Below are 12,443 nucleotides of genomic sequence, written 5' to 3' on the forward strand. Positions count from 1 at the left end.
CAAGTGGGGTCATCGGTCATCGGCCTCCCGAAGCGCCGCCCATTTTCCAAAAAATTTCCAGCGACAGAGACTCTCGCTCGCGACTCCAGATTTTGAAGGTTGAGAATCCCCATCCTCTTCCCTTCGATATCCCAACCACTCTCCACGAATGGCTCCCAGCGCGCGAAATTCCGGCCGCGCGGCCAAGGTTCACAAGAATGGTCGTACTGAGCAGCGACAGCAGAAGCGCAAGAGGGAGCAGGAGGATCTTCAGCAGCTGGAGCAGAGGGTGATTGACTTAGTATGTCTTGCGATGCCCTCATGTTGACGCTTTGAGCCTTTGCTAACAGATTCGTTAGGACCCCAAGTCAGATGCTATCAAGAACTTCTCACATCTCCCCCTCTCCGTACCGACCGCCTCAGGCCTCGAGGCCTCGCACTTCCAGGTCCTGACCGACGTCCAAGCCCAAGCCATTCCCCTCGCCCTCAAAGGAAACGATGTCCTCGGAGCCGCCAAGACAGGCAGCGGAAAGACCCTCGCCTTCCTGATCCCCGTCCTCGAGAAGCTTTACCGCGCACAATGGACCGAGTACGATGGTCTCGGCGCCCTTATCCTCTCCCCCACCCGCGAACTCGCTGTTCAGATCTTTGAAGTCCTACGCAAGGTTGGTCGAAACCACGTCTTTTCGGCAGGCTTGGTCATTGGTGGAAAGAGCCTCAAGGAGGAGGCTGAGCGATTGGACCGCATGAACATCCTCGTCTGCACGCCTGGTCGCATGCTGCAGCATCTCGACCAGACGGCCGGCTTCGACGCAAACAACCTGCAGATCCTGGTGCTCGACGAGGCGGATCGCATCATGGACATGGGCTTCCAGTCGGCCGTTGACGCCCTGGTCGAGCATCTTCCCAAGTCGCGACAGACTCTCATGTTCAGTGCGACGCAGAGCAAGAAGGTGTCTGATCTTGCGCGACTCAGCCTCAAGGACCCCGAATACGTCTCTGTTCACGAAGCCGCAGCGAGCGCGACCCCTACGAACCTTCAGCAACATTACATTGTTACGCCTCTGACCGAGAAGCTCGACACATTGTATGGTTTCATCAAGGCCAACCTCAAGAGCAAGATCATTGTGTTCTTAAGTTCTGGAAAACAAGTCCGGTTCGTGTACGAGAGTTTCCGTCATCTCCAACCTGGTATTCCTCTGCTCCATCTCCACGGCAGACAAAAGCAGATTGCTCGAATGGAGATTACGTCGAGATTCACCGCCGCCAAGCACTCGTGTCTGTTTGCGACCGATGTCGTTGCGCGAGGAATTGACTTCCCTGCCGTTGACTGGGTCATCCAGGCCGACTGCCCTGAAGACGTCGACACATACATCCACCGAGTTGGCCGAACAGCTCGGTATCAGAGCAATGGCCGGGCCGTGCTATTCCTAGACCCAAGCGAGGAGCCTGGCATGCTCAAGAAACTGGAGCAAAAGAAGATTCCCATACAAAGAGTAAACGTCAAGGAGAAGAAGAAGAAGAACATCAAGGACCATCTGCAAAGCATGTGCTTCCAGAACCCGGACCTCAAGTATCTCGGTCAAAAGGCCTTTATCAGTTACGCCCGATCTGTCTACATACAAAAGGACAAGGACGTCTTCAAGTTTGACAAGCTCGACCTCGACGGCTTCGCTGCTAGTCTGGGTCTTCCCGGAACGCCACAGATCAAATTCCAGAAGGGCGACGACATCAAGCGGATAAAGAATGCGCCTCGCGCGGGCATGTCGAGTGACTCCGAGTCTGACGAGGATCTGGATGGTAAGAAGAAGAGCAAGAAGACCGAGGTGCGGACAAAGTACGATCGCATGTTTGAGCGAACGAACCAGGACGTCTTGTCAAGTCACTACACGAAACTTGTCATTGATGGGGACGACAAGAAGGGCGAGGATGATGATGGCGATTTCTTGTCGGTGAAGAGAGTTCTTAGGGATGATGATCTCGACGAGGCTTCCAAGGACGCATACAAGAGCACAGCAAAGATTATTGAAGGTCTAGGCGGCGAAGAGCCCTTCATCGTAGACTCAAAGCGCCGCGAAAAGGCCCTCAAGTCGAAAAAGAAGATGGCCAAGTTCAAGGGCAACTCGACCAAGCTCGTCTTCGACGAGGAGGGCAACGCCCACGCCGTGTACGAGCTCCAGGATGAGGACGACTTCCGTCAGGAGGGCCCCGCCGAGGAGCAGAGGCGCAAGTTTGTCGAGGACGAGGCTACGAGGGTCAAGGAGGCGGATGTCGACGACAAGGCTCTTGCCAAGCAGAAGCGTCGCGAGAAGAAGGAGAAGAGGAAGGCTGCGGAGAGGGCGGAGCGTATGGGCTTTGTGGACGACGAGGATGCGCCTATGCTACAAGCCGTCGACGACGGAGAGGATCCTCTGGAATTCATGCGGTCTCTACCCATCGCTGGACAAGATTCGTCGTCGGAAGAGGAGGAGAGGGAACCACCGAGGAAGCGGGCCAAGAAGTGGTTCGAGGACGACTCCGAGGACGAGGACAAGAAGAGCAGGAAGAAGGGCAAGGGCAAGGTCATCGAGATGGATCAGGAGCCAGAGACACTCGAGGATCTGGAGGCCCTTGCTACTGGGCTGCTGGATGGTTGAAGAAGGACGAGATAGGTTCGATACCCTTTGGAGCCTTGTGTTTACGGATAGACAAAAGTTGCAGATTAAAATGCACAAGGTTGTTTTTCATGGGCGTGTATTCCTCTCTGTTGTGCGTGTTATTGTTGTGGTTTCTTTAGAGAGGAAGACAAGACAATTCTACGGGATTCAGTCGCAGCAATATTCAAGGTCAAAAAAAGCAATCATCAATACTATTCATCAAAACCTATCCATTCATACCATCCAGCTCCGCGCTCAGCAATGCCGACAAAAAGGTACCAAACGCATATATAAACCCCCTGAAAAAAAAGGACAAGCAAAGAACTCCCCCCCTTTACTCGTCTGTCCGCCTCCCAAACAGCCTCACCCTGTAAAAGCAAGTATGCGTCTTGGCACCATAATTGCTCACAGCACGAATAATAACGTGGTCCGTCATGGCGCCCAGATCTTCGAGTTCCGGGCTGAGGTGATGGATGTGCACGCCGTTGTGCAGCTCATCGCTCTCGTAGACGAACTGGCTAATCTTTACAAACGAATCCTCAAAGCTGGGAGGGGTAAAGTCCCAGTCTTCTTTGTTGTCGGGGAAGTGCGTTTGTGAAAAGTCGCGCACCTTTTCACGCTCGTCGGCTTCGATTCTGGCCCAGACTTCGATGTGGCGGGGACGAGCCTCTGGATCTGTGGTTGCCCCGGGGAGGATGTGTTCGATGACGACTTGCTGGGGAATCATGAGGTGGGCGAGGTGGACGGCGATCGAGGCGCTGTGGGCGTTACCGCGGTGGTTGACAGTACGTGCAGCGCAGTAACAGTCTCCTTCATCCTGCCACGGGTGAAGTGCCGCGATGGGAGGTAAGGGGTTCACACCAAGGATACCCTTCTCGTAGGCCTCGACAGAAGCAACCCCCTTATTCCACGGATCCCACACTGGCGTCGTGCGTCTCGTGTCAATAGTAGCACCAGAGCCTACTCCAAAAAAGTTGACCTGGTTCTTGAGCACGGCATCCCAGTTGACCTTGATCGTGCCCTTGGCCGTGGCCTGGAGACTCAAGTCGGCCAGGGCCTTCTTGACGATCTCATGTACAAGGTTGGAGATCTCAGTCTTGGTGACCTGCTTAGGGGCATCAAAGGTTGCTGCGCGAATCATCTCCTTGACGCGCTCATCCATCTTTGTCCTAAGCTCCGTCATCTCAGCAGCGATCTGCTTCCGATGCTTGGTAAACTCGCTCTCAACCTGTTTGAGAAACTGCTCGCGGGAGACGACGGCTTGGTTCTTCCCCTTGAGCTGCTCATTGACAATTTTGGCGAGTCGTTCGTCGAATTCGCGCTCCGAACCAGCAGACTGTCTCTTGTCCATTGCCGTGCTCAGAAGCTCCTGGATCTTGTTGTCGTTGTTCTTAACCCATCGATCCCACCACCCAGAAATTTTCCCCTCTACCTGCTCAGCAGCCCCCGTGGCGCTGTTGTTGATGGTGGACGTAAACCAGGGGTCCTTGGTGAGCCGAGCAAGAAGTGCCTGCCACTGCCCATCGGAAGAAACTTCAAGGCTGCCATTCTTCTTGTCGAAATTCAAGAAACTGCCGTCCGCCTTCAAGAGATCCCGGAGAGCGTGCCAAAATTCCTGCGAGATGACGGGTTTCCCGCCCTTGACGTCCATGTGGACGATGTGAGGGACTATCGCCTCGAGCTTCTTGATGGCTTGCTCGTGGAGGTTTCCCTTGTCTTTCAAAGAGCCGACTGCCTTCTTGTACGAGTCCAAGAATTTATCAAAGGATCTGGATCCGCGCTCTTCTGGGTCAGCCCAAATATCGGGACCTTGATCCGTGCCCCAGGAGGGCATTGACGGGATCATGTTTCCAATTCTCTCAAAGAAGCCAGAAGGACTGGGCCAATGAAGGGTGTCGGACGATCCCAGATCCGGGAAGCCTGGTACTGACGGCACAGATGTTCCCATTGCCATATGTATAACGGCGCCGCTAATGGACAAAGCAAGAAAGGAAAGCATGGTCCAATACATAGCCAAACCCGCCTGAGAGCCTCGAAGTTGGACTCCAGATACTCTGTCGATAAAGCTGAAGACGTAATCCATCAACTTGTCAGACAACCATTCTAAGCTTCGTACGTACGTCATGGGATGAAAGAGCCACCACCATTCCACAGGGCCAGCATCATGGTGCTCCTCGTCGTCGTCCAAGTGGTCAAAGTCGTTCCGCTGTCCCCTAAATAGGCGGAAAGGCCAGAGCGTGAGCACCCAAGCGATTTGTTGCTGGAACCACTGCTTCCACGTCTCGCGTTGAACAAATGGTCTGGTCCGGGTTTCTCTCTCTGCTCGCTCACGAGCAACTTGGTCTTCGACCTCGCGAATCTCTTGCTGGATTAGAAAGTCACGCTCCCACGGATCAACCGGAATCTCGTTGGCCTTGTCGAACGAGGTGACTCTCTTGTTGATCTTGTCAGCTTGTGCAAAGAGCCCCCCTTTGTCTGACCGGTTCTGTGGTCTCTTTCGAAAGGTTCCCTTCGATTGCTCAGATGTCTCCTCGGATGCCTGCCTTGGTCGACGGTCGGCGGTCACCCTATGCACACCTAGCGATTCCACTTCTGGCTCTGAACCGGTTGCTTCCTCATCCACGCTCTCCTCCTCTGGGTCTTCTTCCCGAGCAGTATTTCGCGCTGGCAATTGGTTTGACCTTGTCTGGCGCGTTCTATTGGGAGCTGGCGTGTTGATCTTCTTTCTATGATCGACAACAACACGCGTGGTTCTTGGATCCTCCTCTTCTTCGTCTTCATCTGAAGACTGGTAAATCGGTCGCAGTCTCCCGGTGTGTGCAGGCTGTGATACACGTTCCTCAGGCACATCTTTTTGTGTCCGGGTAGCTGTTTTGGAGGTGCGCTGTCGTGTTTGGGGGCCTGGAGTTGAAGTAGGCGCAGATCCTATCGTCGCATCTTCGTAGTAGTCACTTTCCATACCAAAACTGCGCAGGCTGTCGGCGTCACTACCAGCGACAGTTCCCCGAGGAAGATTTGCAGCGGTTAGCCGATTTCCATCTGATGCACGTTAGAAATGCTATACCAAGTTCTCACAACAATACTCACTATCACGAGAAGTCTCATCTTCCGCAGTCGCAGTTGCCTGAGGTTTTGGTGGTCGCACAAACACATCGGTGTCATCACGCTTGGAGAGGGCCTGGTTGACAGCGGTGCTCAGGTCCATCCGCTGAAAGCCAGCGCTCACTCTGGGCGGCGGCTCAACACCAGAGCCATAGGTGTACTGTCTCCGAGAGCTCGGAGTCCCTTGCAGCGGCGGCAGCTGAGGTCGTATCAGAGCGTTTGGAGAGTCGTGTGTAGATGGCTGCTCCGGTTCCCGACTGGTGAACCGGGGACGCCTACCGGCGGCTGCTCTGGGAGGCATGACTGAGACAGGATGTGATTCTTGGTCGAGGTTGAGATGAACAAGGGATTGAACAACGTGATGGACTTGATGTCAAAGGAGTCAGGCCCTTTTGTGTCATGAACAGGTGCCTGCCGTTATTCTCGAGTAAAGGCGGTCCACGCAAGGGGTGTCGTCGTTCTTTGTGCTATGAGATGAGAATAGCAACCACGAGAAAGTTTGATTGCCGAAAACGCAACACAATATGCATGCAGGTGACCGACTACAGGTCCGTTCTCATCCCAGTCCTGCCAGACAAAGACGGTCTTTCAGTGCGCCAGCTTGGGCTGGCCAATCTTGAAGTTCAGTTGCGCGCAAGTCACAACAAAGAAATCATCATGTTGGTGGTGGCGGGTCGACTTGGAAATTCTCACAATGCGGTGAAGGTGCGCGACTCGGGGGCTCCGAAACTTGCAAGATAGAGAATGAAAAAAATCTCTTTCCTTAATCCGAAAATGATGCAAAATATCGTCGCCTCTTTTTTTTTTTCTTCGTCGTTATATTCGTGATCGTCTGTGAAGGTGTTGAGGTGAATGCGCCCGGAGACGCGATGCGCGCCGAGGATTAGGCGCCGCGAATTGAGAGGCTGGCGTGATCACGTGTTTGGGCGATGTGAAGTGACGGCCGCCAAAATGGCCGCCAAGTGTTGGGGACCATGAGGAGGACATGAGAGTTTGTGATGGACATAGAAAGAGAATTGTTTTAGAATTGTCCAAGCAATGGATCTATTGGGCAAAAAGAGACAGCCACCGTAGCCAAGGTCTCGAAACGTGCAGTCGAGCACCTCATAGCATGATGTGCTAAGTGACGGCATAACCAGTCCACTCGGCGTCAAGTTGTGTTACTGTACTCGGCGCAATTCATTCAAGTCTCATGTCAGCCACCAGATCCAGGTTCTCGTATTAATTACTACTAGCCATCTATAGAAGCTCTAAACTCTCCTCTCATAGCCGCGCCAACAGAAGGAACACAAGAGAACCCGGGTAATACCACCGCAGAAGCTAACGTCCATCCCTCATCATGAACCCTCCCCTGCTTGGCAACGGCGCCCCGCCACCCTCAAACCCAGAATCGTCATCTCTGACTGGCTTTCTCCGTCCAAGCAATCAAAGCGTTGCTCTGACGCTCGTGTAAACAGAGTTGCAAGATAATGAGGCAGAGTGCCCCTGACCATTTTCTAAATCGCTCTCTGTCCTTCCCATCTCCTCGCCAACCCCGTATTAATATCCATATATATCCATCCATTAATACCACGACTCGCCGCCTCAACAAACACCCATAATAATCTCACCACATCCATCTCTTTGTTAGACCCGCCACCCCAACCCTGGTCTCCCTACCCCCCATCTCCCTCTTCCCTCTTAAAAAAAAGTGCCCCGCCATCTCCCTCACCTCCTTGCCTTAAACCCCGCCGCTTCGCGCATCGATTCTTCCCGTCCTCACCGCAAACTCTCTCCCATCGCTCATAACAAAGAAATCGACAATGCCTGTTGGAACAGTTCTCGTCACTGGGTACGCCACAATCTCCCTCCCTTGCGACCCTTGCGCCCTGTTTTGCGCCCTTCTCGACTCTGTCTTTGTCCTCGTCGCAATCTGATTCCCCTCAGACGCTGCCGCGCGTTGTCGTCTCAAAGAAACAGCCCATTGCTAACCACCTCATTCTTGGATCTTGCAGTGGCACCGGCTACATTGGCTCCTTCACCTCTCTTGCCCTGCTTGAGCACGGTTACGATGTTGTCATTGTCGACTCGCTCTACAACTCGTCCGAGGTTGCCCTCGACCGCATCGAGCTGCTGGCCGGCCGCCGTCCTGCCTTCTACAAGCTCGACGTGACCGACGAGAAGGCCCTCGATGAGGTCTTTCAGAAGCACCCTGCCATTGACAGTGTGATTCACTTTGCTGCTCTCAAGGCAAGTTGTCTGCTATCCTCCGGTCCAGGCGACCGCCCCGGCCTTGACGCCCGTTAACACCATCCACAGGCTGTCGGCGAGTCCGGCGAGATTCCCCTCGAGTACTACCGTGTCAATGTCGGCGGCAGCATCGCTCTTCTCCGCGCCATGGAGCGCAACAACGTCAACAACATCGTCTTCTCCTCGTCCGCCACCGTCTACGGCGATGCGACCCGCTTCCCCAACATGATCCCCATCCCCGAGCATTGCCCCATTGGGCCTACCAACACCTACGGCCGCACTAAGTCCATGATTGAGGACGTTATCAGCGACTTTATCAACGCTCAACGCAACAACCTCGAGAAGGCTGGCAAGGAGTACAAGCAATGGAACGGTGCCCTTCTGCGATACTTCAACCCCTGCGGTGCCCACCCCAGCGGCATCATGGGCGAGGATCCCCAGGGCGTTCCTTACAACCTTCTGCCCCTTCTTGGAAAGGTCGCGACCGGTGAGCGCGAAAAGCTGTTGGTATTCGGCGACGGTAAGTTTCCTAGTCAGGCATAGCCTCCTTTTCGCTCAATTCCTAACATGGGTTAGACTATGCCTCCCGAGACGGCACCGCCATCCGCGACTACATCCACGTTGTCGACCTTGCCCGCGGTCACCTCGTCGCTCTCAACTACCTCCGTGAGAACCAGCCCGGTGTCAAGGCATGGAACCTGGGTTCCGGCCGCGGCAGCACCGTCTTTGAGATTATCAAGGCCTTCAGCAAGGTCGTCGGCCGTGACCTCCCCTACCAGGTCAACCCCCGACGACAGGGCGATGTCCTCGATCTTACCGCGAACCCCTCTCTGGCCAACAAGGAGCTCAACTGGAAGACGGAGCTCACCATGGAGGAGGCTTGCGACGACCTCTGGCGCTGGGTTAAGAACAACCCCCAGGGTTACAGACAAGATCCTCCTGCGGAGCTGCTTGATGCTATCAAGGCCAAGGCTTAAAGCGATGTGATGATATAGGTCACGTCTGCGAGCAGGCCTTCTCGCAACTTGGGTCTAATAATTCCGGTGGTACATGTTTTTGGATTAAATGGTTGAGCCATCCATAGCATTTAGACTTGTAGCGCGTTCAAAGAAAAGGAGCAAGGCTAGATTTAATCACATTTTATGAGCAGCTTGCCCGTCGTCTTGCGGCTCTCGATGTCCTGGTGCGCCCGCGCAACCTCCTTGAGGGGATACACATCGTGGATCGCAACCTCCAGCTTCTTGGATTTGAGCATGTCAAAGAGCTCCGTGGTGTACTTTTCCAGACTGGCTCTCGGCGAGACGTAGACATTGACGACGGGTCGCATCAATCGGACGCACTTGGGAGTGAGGCGGAGGATGTTGACGGGGTCCACGGCGCCAGACTGTCTTGTTAGTCGCGAACTCCAGAGCGAAGGATTCAACTTACGGCATTTCCGAAGGAGATAAGGCTGCCCTTGGGCGCAATCATTTCCAGATCAGCATCAAAGGTGGCCTTGCCAACACCGTCAAAGATGACATCAACACCATGACCACCGGTGATCTCCTTGACCTTGGCCACCACATCGTCGTGCGAGTTGACAGTATACTCAGCACCGTTCTTCTTGGCCAAAGCGAGCTTCTCCTCCGAACTCGCCGTGCCAATGGTCTTTGCGCCAACCGCGCGCAGCAGCTGGACGAGCAGAGTACCAACACCACCGGAAGCGGCGTGGACGAGAACCCATTGGCCGGCCTTGACCTCACCAGCCTCACGGATAAAGGTCCAGGCAGTCAGACCCTGAAGGTACGCAGCTACAGCTTGCTCGTTTGAGATCTCATCGGGGATGATGATGGCATCCGCGGCGTTGACGACGCTGTACTCGGCATACGCGCCGACGGTGCCCATAAAGACCACGCGAGCTCCAGATGGGAAGTTGGACACGGAAGAATGCGAGTCAACAACCGTACCAGCAGCCTCGCGTCCAAGAGTTAGAGGGAAATGCGGCGCCTTGTACAAGCCGGTACGGAAATAAGTATCGATGTAGTTGAGGCCGGCAATGGAATTGCGAACGAGCAATTGACCCTCGCCGACCTTGGGTACAGGGACGTCGTTGTACTCAAGAACTTCGGTGCCGCCGTTCTTGTTGATCTGAACGGCCTTCATCGTAGGAGGAATGGGAGCCATCTTGACGGTGGAGAGGTGGGAAGCAACTCGAGCGATGCGCTGCACGGGAATGAGATGTCTTGCGACTGAGAGTGACGAAGGCCTGAGAAGTGAGCGGCGAAGTGGCGAGGCAAGCGACTGGGCCATTACCTATGTATGAGGAATCCTCGAAGGAGTTGAGAACAAGTCGGAAGAGAATCGGCTTGAGACGGTCTTCACGATAACGGCCACGGGTATCCACGCGCTGGCGGGGTCGGATAGGTTCCATGATGGCGGGGTAAAAACCCAATCGTCTGGTGTTTCTGCTTAGCAATCAAAGACAGGCACGTCATGCAAGGCGGTTTCGGAGGCGGAAGTACGGCATTGTGTGTCTTGTTTGAGTATGAGGTCTTGTTTTTGGGATTGTCGAGGTTGGATATATGGAGAGGAATGGGTTTAGTGATGAATAATTTTGTAGGTGCTGACAGAGATGTAGTAATCTAGTTTGAATGCTGACAGCATCAGCCCTGAAGACCAGGCGACTGATGTGATCCGTATATAATGGGAACAATATCTCAGGAGAGGGATGTGCCAATGGAACATGCGATCAAGCCTTCCAGGTCGCGTCAGTGAGTTCACCAGCAAGGCTCCATTGTGGCTTTGCAACACGCTCGTTATTCGAGGATAGTATTGAGGATATGCTGAGGATGGTTGATACGCGGATATTGCTGAAGTTACAGGGTACCGAATGGATCTCGTCCCGCAACATGTGACTGAGGTGAGAAATCTGCCCATCTACGATAGAGCAAAGTAAGTTCTCAATGCCACCTATTTCCGGAGGCATTTAAGCATACACGGGGCATGGCGATTGCATATATATATCTCTAGTGGGGGGAATCATGATACATGAAGCTCTCTAAACTTCGTTGTGTTAGTCAATGCTGAAGAAATGCTTGTTAGGCATGCTGGGAGCACAAAGGGACCCATGTGGTTAGACACATGGAGGACAACGGTCGATGTGACGACGTTTATTGAGAAAGACCGAAAGGATATTTTTTCCCTCCTTTGCCAAGATGTCCACAGCCATCATCTGACAATTACAGTATCCATCGAGGTTGGGTTTCTCGTAAAATCCGCGAAACGGTTGCTGTTATAGGGTACCCGTCAGGACAAGAATTGCTGGGGCAGACTAGGTGCTCAACCCCCGTATCAAAGGATCGGTCAATCTCCAATGACACAGTCAATACTAGAATCCTTCGCTCTTGAAGCGAACCGAAGGATACGAGCTTCCATCTAGGCATCTATTTAACAGCTAAACGAGTGTAACCGACTACAAAAGTCCGCTGTCGATAACCGAGACGGTTCAAATTTGCAGAGGTTGCGCCAGCATACGCGTAACCGCCTCGTAAATGGTCCCGGCGGGATCCGACTAGACCCCTGGTCTATTCTTAGTCTCGCCCGAATGGTTCTCTTTGGGGTCTAGCGATCGACGTCAAGGTTTTGCTCAAGCGGTTTCAAGTTGTTCCGAGGGTGAAATAAGTGTGTTTGATGTGATGCTCACAATTTGTTGATCAAGATTCGTGTTGTTCGCCATTCATGGTGGAGGTAAGCCAAGGATGTCACAGAGTGGCAGTGCAAGTTGAGCCGCGACATGGCCGGGCATTTTGCCTTGGGGCTGAGCACGGAAAGTTCGCAAGCTGCCCTGGGGGCGAATTAAAGAGTGAGGGGTTCTGTTAGAGATTGATTAGGCTTTACACCGTTTGAGAAATGAATTAATAATTATTCGACGTTGTTCGAGTCTCGAGCTGAGCACCATCCATAAAACTTCAGTGAACGGAATTAGAGAAGACGCGTGCTCTAGCACTAACTCTTGGCGCTGCCTCCACCATACGTCACTCCTCGCGGGTAGCTGTTAGGCCCCGTTTGTGACATGAGGCCCTGGGGCGTGGGGCACTCTGCGGCTGTGGCTCAGTGGGGCTCATGGCCCGCAACCCCAGGCAGCTGTAACGAGATGAAAACAAAAGCTCCAATTGCAGGCCTGTTTAAAGGGAAGGAGGCACCGGGGAAGCTCTTGCATATTGGCTTTGAGGTCCCAGCCTTACCTATGAGGGGATGCAGCTTCAGGATTTCTTCCATCTTTTTCCTCAACTTGAACCTGTATTTTTACGTCGCCTCGATATCTTCCGCCGCCGCTCCAAAGCTTGAATTCTCTCGCTCGTTACTCTACTGAGCGTCGTCAGCTTTCCGACCTTCCGCCACATAGGATCACTCTGTTTCACGACGCCTGGAGCGCGAATTACCCTGATCCGGCCTTGGTCTGCAACGGTGGACAACTTGCAGCCCTGCATCTTCCAAATGACAGCTCCAAGTTAAAGC

The 12,443-nt window shown here is 53.6% G+C and overlaps 4 protein-coding genes across 4 annotated transcripts; 2 read left to right on the plus strand and 2 right to left on the minus strand.

The window, feature by feature from the left end:
- Positions 1-106: 106 nt before the first annotated feature.
- Positions 107-2,615, plus strand: NCS57_01012500 (RNA helicase; the record flags this gene model as incomplete). The annotated part of the gene is made up of 2 exons (XM_053059880.1): positions 107-280; positions 339-2,615. The coding sequence occupies exons 1-2, from the start codon at positions 149-151 to the stop codon at positions 2,613-2,615; spliced, it is 2,409 nt and encodes an 802-aa protein (XP_052910274.1). The 5' UTR covers positions 107-148.
- A 334-nt stretch (positions 2,616-2,949) lies between these two features.
- NCS57_01012600 (SUN domain-containing protein) lies at positions 2,950-6,018 on the minus strand (the record flags this gene model as incomplete). Its single annotated transcript, XM_053059881.1, has 2 exons — positions 2,950-5,654; positions 5,703-6,018. 2 exons carry the CDS (start codon positions 6,016-6,018, stop codon positions 2,950-2,952), a joined length of 3,021 nt encoding a protein of 1,006 aa, XP_052910275.1.
- A 1,501-nt stretch (positions 6,019-7,519) lies between these two features.
- NCS57_01012700 (UDP-glucose 4-epimerase) lies at positions 7,520-8,923 on the plus strand (the record flags this gene model as incomplete). The annotated part of the gene is made up of 4 exons (XM_053059882.1): positions 7,520-7,548; positions 7,712-7,946; positions 8,016-8,466; positions 8,523-8,923. 4 exons carry the CDS (start codon positions 7,520-7,522, stop codon positions 8,921-8,923), a joined length of 1,116 nt encoding a protein of 371 aa, XP_052910276.1.
- Positions 8,924-9,075: 152 nt separating this feature from the next.
- NCS57_01012800 (PKS-ER domain-containing protein) lies at positions 9,076-10,235 on the minus strand (the record flags this gene model as incomplete). The annotated part of the gene is made up of 2 exons (XM_053059883.1): positions 9,076-9,330; positions 9,375-10,235. The coding sequence occupies 2 exons, from the start codon at positions 10,233-10,235 to the stop codon at positions 9,076-9,078; spliced, it is 1,116 nt and encodes a 371-aa protein (XP_052910277.1).
- Between the last annotated feature and the right edge of the window lie 2,208 nt (positions 10,236-12,443).

This window comes from Fusarium keratoplasticum, chromosome 8 (genome assembly GCF_025433545.1).
Source record: "Fusarium keratoplasticum isolate Fu6.1 chromosome 8, whole genome shotgun sequence".
NCBI lineage: Eukaryota > Fungi > Ascomycota > Sordariomycetes > Hypocreales > Nectriaceae > Fusarium > Fusarium keratoplasticum.